The sequence below is a fragment of the Lipophrys pholis genome (genome assembly GCF_963383615.2).
Source record: "Lipophrys pholis genome assembly, chromosome: 7".
NCBI classification, from domain to species: Eukaryota; Metazoa; Chordata; class Actinopteri; order Blenniiformes; family Blenniidae; genus Lipophrys; species Lipophrys pholis.
Window position 1 is genome coordinate 31,353,808 of NC_137638.1, and position 15,184 is coordinate 31,368,991.

Sequence of the window (15,184 nt, forward strand, 5' to 3'; positions counted from 1 at the left end):
TTATACAGGTGCATCTCAGAAAAATTTGAATATCAAGTTCAATATTTGTTGTCAGTCATTTCAGAAATTGAAACTCATATGTCATATAGAATCATCACAAATAGATTGAATTATTTCAAGCTTCTATTTATTGTAATTTTGATGATTATGGCAGATAACAAAATCCTAAAATTCAGTGTCTCTGAAAATTAAAATATATCACATAAGACCAAACAAAAAAGGATGCTTTAAGCACAAATATTAGGCCTCTGAAAAATGTTAATTTCCATCAACTCAATACTTGCTTGGGGCACATTGATGCAGTAATTTGCATTTCATTGCACAATTTGCATTTCATTTGGAAATCAAGGTTCTAGACTTTGAAGAGAATAGAGTGGAGAGGCACAGAATCCAAGTTGCTTGAAGTCCAGTGAGAATTTTCCACAGTCATTGATGATTTGGGTGCCATGTCATCTGCTGGTGTCGGTCCATTGTTTTTACTGAAGTCCACAGTAAATGTTGCATCTACCAAGACATTCTAGAGCACTTATTGCTTCCCTCTGCTGAGAAGTTGTATGGAGATGCTGATTCTATTTTCCAGCAGGACTTGGCACCTACTCACACTGTCAAAGGTACCAAAAGCTGGTTCAATGACCATGATATGACGGTACTTGATTGGTTGCAAACCCCCAACTTGAACCCCATAGAAAATCTATGGGCTGTTGTCAAGAGGAAGATGAGAAACACCAGACCAACAATGCAGATTACCTGAAGGCAGCTATCAAAGCAACCTGGGCTTCCATTGCAGCTGAGCAATGCCACAGGCTAACCGTCTCCATGCCATGATGCATTGATGCAGTAATTCATGCAAAAGGAGATACAACCAAGTATTGAGTGCATGGAATTGAACTGACTTTTCAGAACCCTGACATTTGTGGTTAAAACATCCTTTTATGATTGGTTTTATGTGATATTCAAATTTTCTGAGACACAGAATTTTGGTTTTTCATTATCTGTAAGCAATAATCATTAAAATTACAAGAAATAAAAGCTTGAAATATTTCACTCTATGTGAAATGAATATACATGTATATAAAATAACAGTTTCAAATTCTGCAATGGCTGACAAAAAATTTTGAACTTTTTCATGATTCTAATTTGTTGAAATGTACCTGTAAAGCTTTGTGAGAAAGCAGCTGATTGTGCAGTGAAAAATGAAGGATGTGCAACATTTAGCTGGTTAGTGAATTCATTCATTAATATATTTCAACAAATAACTGAAAAATTCAGTCAACAGCATCATGATGCCCATGTCTGGTTTGTGTGAGCTCTTTGGGACGGTGACACTGTCTGGTGTTTGTGACTGACCCGACAGCCCCTGCAGGTCTTTGAGGGTGACCAGGTTGGAGCAGACGTGCTGATGCCTGTAGATGGACTCAGACAGCAGGAAGTGCAGGTTGTGCAGTGGCATGGTGGAGATCAGGGGGAGCATGCCATCCTGGTGGGGGATCTGGACCGAGATGTGGATCCTGAACAGGAACACACAGAGCAGAAAATCTGTAGCAGGTTGCTTCATTAGGAAAGCCAGCGGCAGCTGAAGGTACTGACCGGTTGGGGTGCTCCTTGTGTTTGACATCCAAGTATTTGAGTGTAGCAATGAAGGACTGGGCCTGGAAGCCTCGGGCAGTCCCTGTCGTCACAGGCGTGTGGCAGATGGAGCCTTCTGTGCCGATGGTGGCGATGTTGCTCCTCAGTGGTGTTCCTAGATGTCCGGCTTTATCCCGCGCCTGAGCCACGCAGCGAACGTGAAAGCGGCGGCTGAAATAAATACTGTCCAGGACCTGAGAGGACACACACGCAGACATATATTTAAACGCTCCTGCCACAGCTCGGTTTAAGAACATTTAAAAGACTGCGGCCTGTGGACGGACTTCAACATCAGCCTGAAACCTGTCGGCACCAAGCTGGGATTGTGTGAGTGGCGAGGGCTCACCCTGTGGTTGGTGCTGGTGAACAGGGTGTTATCTGTCACGGTCTCAAAGGGCGAGCGTGCTCCGTTAGTGTCAGTTGGAGCTGCTACTTCCCAGGAGAAGTGAACCTGAGTCTGGTTGATCCCCGCCTCCTCACAGCGCTCCTTCATCACAGAGTAATTTGGGTGGTGGGCATCACAGGGGGTGACGCACACCAGGGGGTAACCTGGAGAAGGGGTCTTCTTACTGCCCTCCTTGGTCACTTCCTGGACGTTATCGTAGTCCGCCAGAGAGACTACCTGCAGATGGGTAAGAAGTCGTCTTGTAGGCAATAAAAGCATCTCGTTCTGAGGAGTGATGTGCGAAGACATTCCAGTCTGATCCAAAAACGGTAAAACCACAACTGCATCGAGAACACCAATACACAAAAACACTGAGAATTCAAATTACAGCTTTAAACAGTCTTCCTCTTTAGTCTTCTTCAACTATTCTGTCATTTATGGTGTCATAATTCAAGTATCAAAGTCAAATTTCAAAAACAATCATGAAGCAGTTATCTCTGAACAACTCTTACAATATATAAATAATAATTTTGAGCTCATAGGCTTCCTTTAGGTTGGCAATAATAAAGAAAATCATCAATTATAAGCTAATAATACCAATATAATTATTTCTAATAGTATTAAAAAGATTATTCATTGTTTATTTTAATCATGTAAGGACCTTTCTTAAAAGTAAATTAGATAAAAACATTTCATTTTAAGTTTAATACTTCATTTAATTTCTTCTCTTCGTCTTTTGATAAGCTGAATAAAATCTCTATAAAGTTAAGAATCTTTTTTAAAAATTAAAAGTTTCTGCCTTAGTTTCATTGATCACAAAGGTTACAATAAACGCTTACAATAAAAGCTTTGATTGGGGGCAGGCCGGAAAACCAGCCAGGTCCGCCACGGAATGTGGTGTTTTTCCCGGTCCTTCTCAGTACGACCACATGTGACGTTGCTTCTTTCTGACTGTTAGTGTGTTTCAACCTCTGACATGAGAATCTGAGCTCCAGCACACGAGGAGCATATATACTATGTTTTATACGTTAGTGTCATTGATCAATCTTAACATCACCGAATCTTATGATGACATTTCTAAGTAGAATGTTTTTGTATGTCTGCTGTTGTAAAGTTTTGGAATACGCGTCAGAGAATTGATGAAATAGATTCAATGAATTGTGTACAGCTCCTGTTTGTCCTGGTTCTCTTTACCTGTCCAACACATGTGAAGTTCACTTACAATGGGCGGGGCGGGGAGAATAAGACTGCCTGCAGCTTCCTGGTCCAGAATAGTCACTGTTGCCGTGGTGATCTCGCCGAGCACTGCCTCCACGGGGTCGTCAGGTCCAAGCACCAGAGAGAAGGACTCGTGCCACTCTCTGTCCTCATTTGACAGAATCTCCACTTTGAACAGGATGTGGTCCAGACCTGTGAGAGGAAAACCGGGTTCTGAGTCTCAGACTGCATGAATCCACAAACATCTCTCGAGGCTTCAACACTTGTCAGCACTGACCTGGGGTGAATTTCAGCACTCGGCTCTTTGGGTTGTAGTCCACTCCGGACTGGGCCGATCCGTCCCGGGTGCTGCAGCGGATTTTGGACGTTCGGTCCAGATCACCGGTTCGAATCACATTAATGTTGAGCACCTCAATGCCATCTGGACCAGGAGGCTCTCGAACCTGATAGGACGTCTGCTCAAACTCTATGGTGGGAGCTGGAGGGATGGACAGGGTACAAACAGGTCAAAGTGCTGCCCCCTGCTTGTTGCAGTCATTGCATTACTGCATGAAAACAAGCTGCTGCCACACTTCTTGAGGCTCTGTTAATACAGCCTTTTTCATTATTGGACCTGCAGATGTAAACTGAAGGCAAAATATATTCTGCATGTTGTATATTAACACTTCATTAGGCATTTAATCAACTACTACTCCAAGCAGAGTTATCCTGTGAAATTTCACTACTTTAAAGTCACTAAAACAATCCTGAGTGTCATTTGACCATGACACATTTACCAAATGTCCACGTTTCACTATTTCTAGCTTAAAAAGTCTCTAAATCGATAACTAAACAGTCTGTTATCCGACAAGTTTGAGGGCAACCTAAGATTCACAAAACAAAAATATTATTATTATGAACATGGTAACAGGACGAATACATTATTGGCCTTCTGCCTGAGAAAACAGCAATCATCAAACAAAGTGCAAAAATTTTAATCTAAAGGACAAAATACATTCACCTTACAGCGCTGATGCCGACAGGGATGTGCATTGTCCCCTTTACTATTTGCAATATGCATAGAACCACTTGGTCAACTCATTAGAGAGGATGTTAAATTTAAAGGTCTGATCATAAAGGGCGAAGAGCATATGCCGATGATATATTATAATACCTCTCCGAGCCTACCGGGACAATACAACATTTGAAGGAGATCATTGCCAAATTTGGGTATTATTCTGGTCATAAAGTAATTTTTGACAAAACTGAGGCAATGAGCATAGGCAAAGAACTGGAACTGGATTCATGGCAAACAGCGGTTTTAAATGGCCTTCAGGAGGCATAAAGTACCTTGGCATACACATTCCCCCCGTACTGACACGTCTATATGAGACCAAATTGTAAGAAAATCATCAAAAGCATTAGTGATGATATGGAGCACATCAAGAGCATATGGATGAACATATTACCCAGACTCTTGTACCTATTTCAAATGCTCCCATTGAAGTACCCAAATCCACCTTTGACAAATTAGACAGGTTGTTCGCTGGATTCATTTGGCAGGGTAAACGGCCGAGAATTAGACTTAAAGTCCTGCAACTTCCCAAGAAGATGGGTGGCTTGACCCAGCCAAACTGTAAAGTATATTACTGGGCAGCACAGCTGAAACCATTATCAGTATGGATCAAAAATTCTGTAGATACCCGGTGGATAAATATTGGAACAATCCCAATGCCAACAATCTCTACCTGTACTACCTTTCCTTGATTGTCTCCGAGAGACATTGAAAATGGGGGTATGGGGCGGAGGCCACTAGGGGCGCATACCAAGATGGCAGCATAGAGCGGAGCTCCCAAGTCGATTAGGTGAATTATCCCCCAAAACTTAGAAAAAACTTGAAAAACATGAATATTTGATCAACGCGAAATGAGCGGGGGACGAGGAAAGAAAGGTTCAAGGAAGAAAACCATGTCCAATGACCCAGAAGAACCCGACCACGAGGTCGAACCAATGGAAGGGGAAAACGTGAGTGTCGAACAGCCTCATTTATTAATGGAGAGTCTCGGTGTTATTACAACAGAAATACGAAACTTGAAGAAAGAGCTGAAAGAGGACCTTGCGAAATTCGGAGATGACTTCAAAGCAGAAGTCAGACGAGAATTCGCCGGGTTCAAAGAGGAAATTAATAAAAAAATTGAACGAAACGCCGAAGAAATTAAACAGCAGCGGAAGGATATTGACGAGATGCAGGAACGGGTGACTGAATTGGAAGAGTGGTGCGTGGAGGCGAAATGTGCAATCCTCACGTTATTACAACAACAAAAGAAACTACAGGAAAAGTTGACCGAGGTGGAGGGACACGGAAGACGCTGCAACTTGAGGATTTATAATGTCGCTGAAAAGGACGGTGAATCCGTGCCTGGGCTGGTTGACGCGCTCCTTCACCGGGAACTCGAGTTACCGGAAAGTTCCGAGTTACAAATTCAACGAGCGCACAGAAGCTTTGGCAGAAAACCACCAGCGGGAGCGTCTCCGAGATCTATTGTGGTCAATTTCCTGAAATACAAGACAAAAGAGGATATTCTGGCCAAAGCATGGAAAAAGAACATTGAAATCGACGGGAGACGCATATTTTTTGATCACGATTATCCGACGGAGGTTATGAAGAAACGCAAATCATACGTAGCGATTAAAAAGATCCTCCACGGAAAGAAGATCCGCTTCCAAACACCGCTGGACAAGATGAGGGTCCACTGGCCGGAAGGACCAAAGACATATAACAACGCCGAGGACGTGCTACAAGACATGAGGAAGCGAGGGATGGAGACACCTGAAAGACGTGATGGCGCGGCAAACACCGGAGAGCCGCTCGAGGAGCGCCTGCAGAAGGCGCTTCAATGGCGACGCGTCGGAGAGAAACGGGGTCAGAGCGGATCCGCTGCGGCATTAGAGGATCTGAGTCAGGACGCGGGAAACCGAGCAAAGGAAAGACTACAAGAGTTTAAAAGATAAAGCAGTGATATCTACCTGGTAAACAGAGAAAAGGTTTGGTTTCTTTTCTCTTGTTTGTGTTTTATTCACTGAACCTTTTGTGTTTTGGACAATAATCGACAGAGAGAGTTACTAAATTAATAACTGTTGGACTTATCTGGTGACATGGGAAGACCTACATCAGGTCTTCCCCCGAACACTAGGGGGGGCCCTTTTTTGTTTAGAGAAGGTTATCCCCCACTCCTACCAACGGGGAGATGGGGTCGGTGTTGAGAGCGGCCCCTGTTTGCTGTGGAGTTCAGGTTTTGTGTTTGCCCTTTTTGTGTTCTCAGGGCTGTGTTTTTTGATTTTGTTGATAATGTTACAGTTGAGGGGCTGAGGATCATCTCAAGGGATTCAAATGATGCAACATAGAGATATAAAGGTGGTGTCATTAAATGTTAACGGCTTGAAGAATGTAAAAAAAAGAGATAAAACTCTAACCAAGCTCAGAAAGGAAAAGATGCAGGTCATTTTCCTTCAGGAGACACATTTGTCACGGGAGGAGCATGCTAAATTTAAAAAGTTAGGCTATAAGAACTCGTTTGCTAGCTCATTTGGAGAAAATCATAGAAGAGGAGTGGCAATATTGATTTCTAACGCTCTGGGGTTTGAGATGATCAAAGAAATAAACGACAAGGAAGGGAGATATGTCATGGTCAAGGGTACTATGGAAAACGAACTGGTTACACTGTTTAATGTGTATGCACCCCCAGAATGTGGGAAAAAATTCTATAAAACAATATTCGATCTTTTGAACTCAGAAACAGAAGGGACATTGATATGTGGAGGGGATTTTAATGTGGTACTGGATTATAGGTTGGATACGACAAGTACAAAAGGAAGCAAAAAGAAAATTAGTAGTTATGTAAACATGTTAGTGTCAGAGATGGACATGTTGGATGTATGGAGGGAACTCCACCCACTTGATCGAGATTATACTCACTATTCAGTCCCTCATGCGATGTACTCCAGGATTGATTATTTCTTGTTGAATAAGAGTGACATACACAGAATAAAGGAGTGTCGGATAGGGGTAGCTGATATATCAGATCACAGTGCAGTTTATCTAAAAATTAATTTGAATAATAAGAGGAAAAATACAATATGGAGACTCAACGAAGGTATTCTAAACAATAAGGGGCTGATTACAGAATTGAAGGGAGAAATTATGAGATACAGAGAAGAAAATGATAATGGGGAAGTAGATCTGACAATTTTATGGGACGCCCTGAAGGCCGTGATGAGAGGGAAGCTGATATCATACACAGCTTTTGCCAAAAAAAACAGATTAGAGACGTATCAAAAGCAAATTGGTAAATTAAAAGAATTGGAACAGCAACATAAACAGTCAAAGGACTCAGAGGTATATACTCAGATTCAGGAAGTAAGGAAAGAAATAGATGATATACTGTTAGAAGAGGTGGAAAGGAAGGCAAGATTTTGTAAACAAACATACTATGAGGGAGGAGCAAGAGCCACAAAAAACATTGCCAGACATATAAGGAAACAGCAAGCCTCAACAAACGTACATAAAATAAGGGACCCCATCACAAATGTAACTCTATTTAAACCGGAAGAAATAGAGAAGGCTTTTGAGGAATATTATAGTGAACTGTATTCACGGCGTGCTTCTGTAGGAGGAGAACATCTGACAGAGTTCTTAGAAGGATTGGATTTGCCATCTATAGGCGCAAAACAAAATAAGATGCTGACTTCAGAAATCACACTAAAAGAGATAGAAGAAGCAATTAGCCGGGCAAAACTGGGGAAATCACCTGGAGCAGATGGATTTGGGGCCTCATTTTATAAAACCTTCAAGGGGGAGTTAAGTCAATATTTATGTGACTCATTCAATTGTACCCTCAGGTCAGGTAAGATCCCTCCCTCATGGAAGGAGACCATCATCTCCATAATCCCAAAGGAGGGCAAGGATAGAGAATGCTGCAGTAACTACAGACCCATATCACTCTTAAATGTGGATTATAAGCTGTACACCTCCATTATAGCCAAAATATTAGAGACATTTATGCAGGACCTGATCGATGAAGACCAATGTGGGTTTATCAAAGAAAGGCAAACACAAGATAATATCAGAAGGGGTCTGCATATTGTGGATTATGTCCAAAGAAAGGGGGAAAATGCAATTTTGGTTAGTATTGATGCCGAAAAGGCTTTTGATAGTGTAGATTGGGAATTTTTATATACGGTACTGGCAAAATTTGGATTCAATGAACAATCAGTCAATTGTATTAAATCACTATATCAGCAGCCTAAAGCAAGGGTCAAAATAAATGGAAGCCTGACAAAACAATTCAGATTGGAGAGGGGGACTAGACAGGGATGTAGTCTCTCTCCGACTCTTTTTGCACTGTTTATGGAGCCACTGGCCCAGATGATCAGGCAGGAGGACGGAGTAGAAGGAGTGAGATTAGGAGGGGTAGAACATAAAATAGGATTGTTTGCCGACGATATATTGTTTTTCTTAAAGCACCCTGACAAAAGTTTTCCGAAAGCAATGAGACTATTGGAATGTTATGGTGGATATTCAGGATTCAAAATTAATGTTAAAAAAACACAGATTTTGACGATAAATTACTCAGCATCGCAAGAACTAAAGGACGTATATAAACTCAAATGGGATGCTAAAATAATAAAATACCTGGGAGTCAACATTACGAACAGAATAGACAAGCTATATGAAGCAAATTACACAAAAGTGAACCATGATATTAGGAGGGACCTGGACATATAGTCGGCTATTTGTTTGGATTTCAGCTCAAGAATAGAGATAATTAAGTTTAACATTTTACCAAGACTTCTGTACCTGTTTCAATCTCTGCCGGTGAAAATCCCACAAAAACAGTTCATGGAATGGGATAAGTGGATATCAAGGTTCATATGGGGAGGGAAGAAACCTAGGATTCGTTATAAAACCCTGCAGCTGCCTAAAGAGAAAGGAGGTCTTGCTTTGCCAAACCTGAAAGAATATTTCTATGCAGCACAAATCCGACCTCTGGTGTTTTGGTGCAACAATGCTTTTGTCGCAAGATGGAAAGATATAGAACTGGGCACAATGGACACAGAGGTACGGAACTTAATAGCAGACAAAGGACTGTTGAGAAAACTGGAAAATAGACTGGATATAATAACTAAAACTACAGTAGAAATTTGGAATGTAGTGGTGGAAAAGTATAAATTGGAGGAGGAGATAAAGACGCTGAGTTGGTTTGCATTTGACCACAGGTTTAAACCAGGGACGATTGATAGAGGATTTGAGCAATGGGCAAACAAAGGAATCACAGCAATATGCACCATAATGGAACGGGGGAAGCTGCAGGGTTTTGAGAGACTCAAGGAAAAATTTGGACTGAAGGAAAATGAACGCTATCGATATCTACAACTAAAACACTATTTCGAGAAGGAGATTAAGATTGACAGAGATAATGGAATAGTGGAGATATTCCAGAAAGCTTATGATGGGAAAAAGTGTAGAGTGATCTCAGCTTTATACCAAAACCTGGTGTCAAATAGGGACAATTCCTCTCTATATATTAAAGAAAAATGGGAAAGAGAGCTAAATGAACAAATAACAGAAGAGGAATGGTTTGTTATGTGTAAATCACAGTGCACGGCCACGAGCTCCAGGGTTTGGCGGGAATTTAGCTGGAAAAATATTGTTAGACTTTTCATAACTCCAAAAATAAGGACAAAAGTGGTGTCGGCACAACAGCCATGTTGGAGATTGTGCGGACACGTTGATGCAGATCACACACACATATTTTGGTCCTGTCACAAATTACAGGTGTATTGGGAACAAATATGGCAGAGTTTACAAAAAGTAATCGGATATCAGTTCCCCAAAACTTGTAAGATGCTGTATTTGGGAAACATAACTCATGTGATACAAAGAGAAGACGTATATCTGTTTAAGATATTACTAACAGCAAGCAAGAAAGTGATTACCAGACTGTGGTACAAAGTGGAGCCGCCGACCCGGGAGCGGTGGTTACGTGTTGTTGAAGAAATATTTGTAATGGAGAGACTCACTCACAAACTAAGATTACAGGAGTCTCATTTCGAAGAAAAGTGGGAAAAATGGACTGACTTCAGGAGGACAGAAGAGGACACCGCCACCACTGGACAATAGAGACTTTTGTTGATGAAAGATGGATAGATTTTGTATATTTGTTTTGCCCTGACACTGTAACTGTGAAAACTGAAAGAATTTCAATAAAAATTAAGTTAAAAAAAAAAGAAAAAAAAGAAAATGGGGGTATGGACCCGACACACTTGGAAATTTGGAAAGAAATCTACTTCTCCAATCTACTTTTTATCTACCTAAACTCCTCTCCTCTGCAATGAGCATTGACTCTCTGAAGCATTTCCCACCTGCCCAACTAGACAGGTTTTAAAAGATGGTCCTCGCTTGGGCTTCAGTATGTACATCAACTATCCATCCATCCATCCATCCATACATTGTCTTCCGCTTATCCGGGGCCGGGTCGCTGACGCAACAGTCTAAGCAGGGTTGCTCCGATTTCCCTCGCCCCAGACACTTCCTCCAGCTCTTCCGGTGTGACCCCAAGGCGTTCCCAGGCCAGCGGAGAGACATAGTCTCTCCAGCGTGTCCTAGGTCTGCCCCGAGGCCTCCTACCGGGGGGACATGCCCGGAACACCTCCCTAGGGAGCAATGGCTCTACTCTGAGCTCCTCCCCAGTGATTGAGCTCCTCACCCTATCTCTAAGGGTACGACCAGCCACCATACGGAGGAAACTCATTTCAGCCGCTTGTATCCGACCCAAAGCTGACCATAGGTGAGGGTAGGAACGAAGATCGACTGGTAAATCGAGAGCCTCACCTTTTGGCTTAGCTCCTTCTTCACCACGACGGACCGATACAGCGACCACATAACTGCAGACGCTGCACCGATCCGCCTGTCGATCTCACGCTCCATCTTCCCCCCACTCGTGAACAAGTCCCCGCGATACTTGAAGTCCTCCACTTGGGACAAGTGCTCCCCACAGACCTGAAGGGGGCAAGCCACCTTTTTCTGGTTGAGAACCATGGCCTCGGATTTAGAGGTGCTAATCCTCATCCCAGCTGCTTCACACTCGGCTGCGAACCGCGGCAGTGCACGCTGAAGGTCCACATCATCTGCAAAGAGCAGAAAAGAGATCCGGTGGTCCCCAAACCGGACCCCCTCTGGTCCCTGGCTGTGCCTAAAAATTCTATCCATAAAAGTTATGCACAGAACCGGTGACAAAGGACAGTCCTGCCGGAGGCCAGCGTGCACTGGGAACAGGTCCGACTTACTGCTGGCAATGCGAACCAAACTCCTGCTCCGGGCATACAGGGACCGAACATTCCTTAGCATGGGTTCCCGGACTCCATACTCCCAGAGCACCCCCCAGAAAACGTCCCGAAGGACACGGTCGAATGCCTTCTCCAGATCCACAAATCACATGTGGACTGGTTGGGCGAACTCCCATGAACCCTCGAGCACCCGGTGGAGAGTATAGAGCTGGTCCAGTGTTCCGCGACCAGGACGAAAACCGCATTGTCCCTCTTGGATCCGAGGTTCGACTAACGGCCAGATCCCTCTCTCCAGTACCCTTCAATAGACTTTCCCGGGGAGGATGAGGAGTGTGATCCCCCTGTAGTTGGAACACACCCTTTGACCCCCTTCTTAAAAAGGGGGACCACCACCCCGGTCTGCCACTCCAGACACACTGTCCCCGACCGCCACGTGATGTTGCAGAGACGTGTCAGCCACGACAGTCCCTGCACATCCAGAGACTTAAGGAACTCAGGGCTGATCTCATCCAATCCTGGTGCCTTGTCACCGAGGAGCTTAGCAACTACCTTGGTGACTTCAGTTTGTGTAATGGACAGGTCTACCTCTGAGAACCCAGCCTCTGCTTCCTCAACGGAAGGCGTGATGGTGGGATTGAGGAGGTCCTCAAAGTATTCCTTCCACCGCCCGACGACATCTTCGGTTGCGGTCAACAGCTCCCCACCTCCACTGTAAACAGTTCCCCCTCCTGAGGCGCCGGACGGGTTGCAAGAATTTCCTCGGGGCCGACCAGTAGTCCTCCTCCATGGCCTCCCCGAACTCCTCAAAGACCCGAGTTTTTGCCTCCACCACGGCTCGGGCTGCGGCCCGCCTGGCCTGCCGGTAGCTGTCAGCTGCCTCGGGAGTCCTATGAGCTAACAGTGCCCGATAGGACTCCTTCTTCAGCTTGACGGCATCCCTTACTTCCGGTTTCCACCACCGGGTTCGGGGGTTGTCGCCACAACAGGCACCAGAGACCCTGCGACTACAGCTCCGAGCAGCAGCTTCGACAATGGAGATGGAGAACATGGTCCACTCGGACTCAATGTCTCCAGCCTCCCCCGGGATCCACGAGAAGCTCTCCCGGAGGTGGGAGTTGAAGACTGCGCAGACAGAGGGCTCGGCCAGGCGTTCCCAGCAGACCCTCATGACACGTTTGGGCCTGTCAAGTCTGTCCAGCTTCCTCCCCGTCCAGGGCATTCAACTCACCACCAGTGATCAGTTGACAACTCTGCCCCTCTCTTCACCCGAGGGTCCAAGACACGTGGCCGGAGATTGGATGACACAACCACAAAGTCTATCATCGACCTTCAGCCTAGGGTGTCCTGATGCCAAGTGCACTTATGGACACCCCTGTGCTCGAACATGGTGTTCGTTGTGGCCTATAACAGAACACCACTCAGGTTCAGATCAGGGAGGGGGCGTTGAAGTCCCCCAGTAGAACAACGGAGTCCCCGGTCAGGGCACTGTCCCAAAAGCCAGGTTCTGTGTCCGGGGATCGGGTCGTCAAGGCCCCTGCCGTCGACTGCCACCCAATCCACATTGCACCCGACCCCTACGGTAGCCTCTGTGGGTGGTGGGCTCATAGGAGGAAGAGGAAGAGGGACCGGCATCGTCCCGTCGGGCTGGGCCAGGCCGGGCCCCGCGGGCAAAGGCCCAGCCACCAGGCGCTCGCATACGAGCCCCAACCCCAGGCCTGGCTCCAGGGTGAGGACCCCGGCTGGGTCTTACCGGGCGACGTCGCTCTTCTCTTTGATGTTTCCATGGGGGCTTGTTGAACTGCTTTTAGTCTGACTCGTCACCCAGGACAAGTTTGCCTTGGGAGACCCTACTGGGGGGCATGAAGCCCCCTGACAACGTAGCTCATAGGATCATTCGGGTACTCAAACTCCCCCACCACAATAAGGTAGCAGTTCAAGGGGGAGTACATCAACTATGTGAAACAAATACAAAAAGATCTCATGCCTGTACCAGAGACTCCTGTCCACGAACCCGACCAATTCAGAACACACTAAAGCAAAATGGGAAGCTGAATTGCACAAGAAAATATATAAAGAAGATTGGGAACAAATATGCTCTACAGCCCATGAATGCTAATATTTGGAGAGAATTTAAATGGAAATTTGTAATAAGATATTTCCGAACCCCACACATAACTGCAAAGATGTTTAGAAGACGGTCCAATAAGTGTTGGAAGAATTGTGGAGACTTTGTAGGGAACTATGTCCATATATTATGGTCAGGCTCTAAACTAGAACAGTTCTGGGAGGAGGTATCTAAGGCCCTTAAAGAGGTGTTTTGTATTGATGTTCCCAAAGATCAACAGGTGCTCTTACTTGGACTAAAACCAGCAGGTATATTGGGATGGGCTGCAAGAGTACTTATGGCAAATCTCTCCGATGGCAGCTCTAAAATGTATGACCATTAACTGGATGAAGGTGGAGCCACTTACTTATCACCTGTTGATCCAAAGAATGTGGGATATTTATACAATGGAGCAGATAACCTACTCTCTGAGGCTCAAAAAACATACTTTTAATAAAAGATCTCCATCTTTTATGCTTTTACCATGATGGAACTGCTCATTCAATGAGGAGATACCCCACCAACCCACCCATTTTATTTTATCTGATTTTATTTATTGACTTATTATTTTTTTGTCTTTTCTTTCTCTTCCTTCCTTTCTTACTGATTGTTTTCTTTGTAATAAGGTAATCTTATATGTGCTGTAAAGTATATGCTATTGTTCATGTAACACACCTGCTGCATTTGTAGTTGCACTGTAACCTGCTATACTTCTCTCAATGGTGTGGTGAATTGTAAACACGATGTTTGAATTCACAAAAAAAAAAAAAGTTCGAAGAAAGAAAAGTCTCTAAATTACACAAATTTCTCCCTGGACTTGAGTAAAAGTTGGGTTACATCCGATTGAAGCCCTCTCTCTGACTCAATAAGGTGAGGTATATTATGCAAAAAAAAGTGCCCCAAATATGACATAGTAAAAGCCCTGGAAATATTAGAAAACAGATAAAATAGCTAAAATTCGTTTTAAAAAAACCCACAACCTAACCCCCTTGAAACAAACATACACAAAATAGGCAAATGCATCTATAAATTCAAATGGAAAGCTGCTACAAGGTGTGAACAGCTAAAGTGGTTAAAATTATTTAAATAAAAAGATAAAACCATTAGAAAAATGAAAAAAAGAAAAAAACCCAAACTGAAATAGTCAAAGCAGTTAAAATAGACCAAACTGCTAAAAATGCCTAAAAATAGCTAAAAAGGCAAAACAGCTAACAATTTAATGAAATGTGGAGTTAGGAAACATGATAAATAAGACAGTATTTACATGTACGGGTGAAGTCGATGAGCTACACTGTCCTCCATTCAGATGAATTTTATTTGGTGAAAGTGGACAAAAAAACGGTATCTTTAGGTCATAAAGGTATCAGACCTCTGGGCTAGAGGTTTGAATGTAGCTTAATCCAAACAGCTTCTCTTGATAATGGCAGGTGAGAATGTGACAGTATTCTCTGTGTTTGAAGCTGACAGAGACACTCACCGTCTTCATCGTTGGTGATGGTGATGGTGACAACGTCTTTGGCTCCCAC

The 15,184-nt window shown here is 43.9% G+C and overlaps 1 protein-coding gene across 1 annotated transcript in view; it reads right to left on the bottom strand.

Moving 5' to 3' along the window:
• fras1 (Fraser extracellular matrix complex subunit 1) overlaps positions 1–15,184 on the bottom strand; it is a 442,407-nt gene that overhangs the window by 19,331 nt on the left and 407,892 nt on the right. The window contains exons 59-64 of the mRNA XM_080467793.1: positions 15,136–15,184; positions 3,507–3,707; positions 3,234–3,421; positions 1,973–2,248; positions 1,588–1,820; positions 1,348–1,508 (exon numbers count right to left, since the gene is read on the bottom strand). The exon at positions 15,136–15,184 is cut by the window's right edge and continues 108 nt beyond it. Coding sequence (XP_080323919.1) covers positions 1,348–1,508; positions 1,588–1,820; positions 1,973–2,248; positions 3,234–3,421; positions 3,507–3,707; positions 15,136–15,184 — 1,108 coding nt within the window. The remainder of the gene's footprint in view (positions 1–1,347; positions 1,509–1,587; positions 1,821–1,972; positions 2,249–3,233; positions 3,422–3,506; positions 3,708–15,135) is intronic.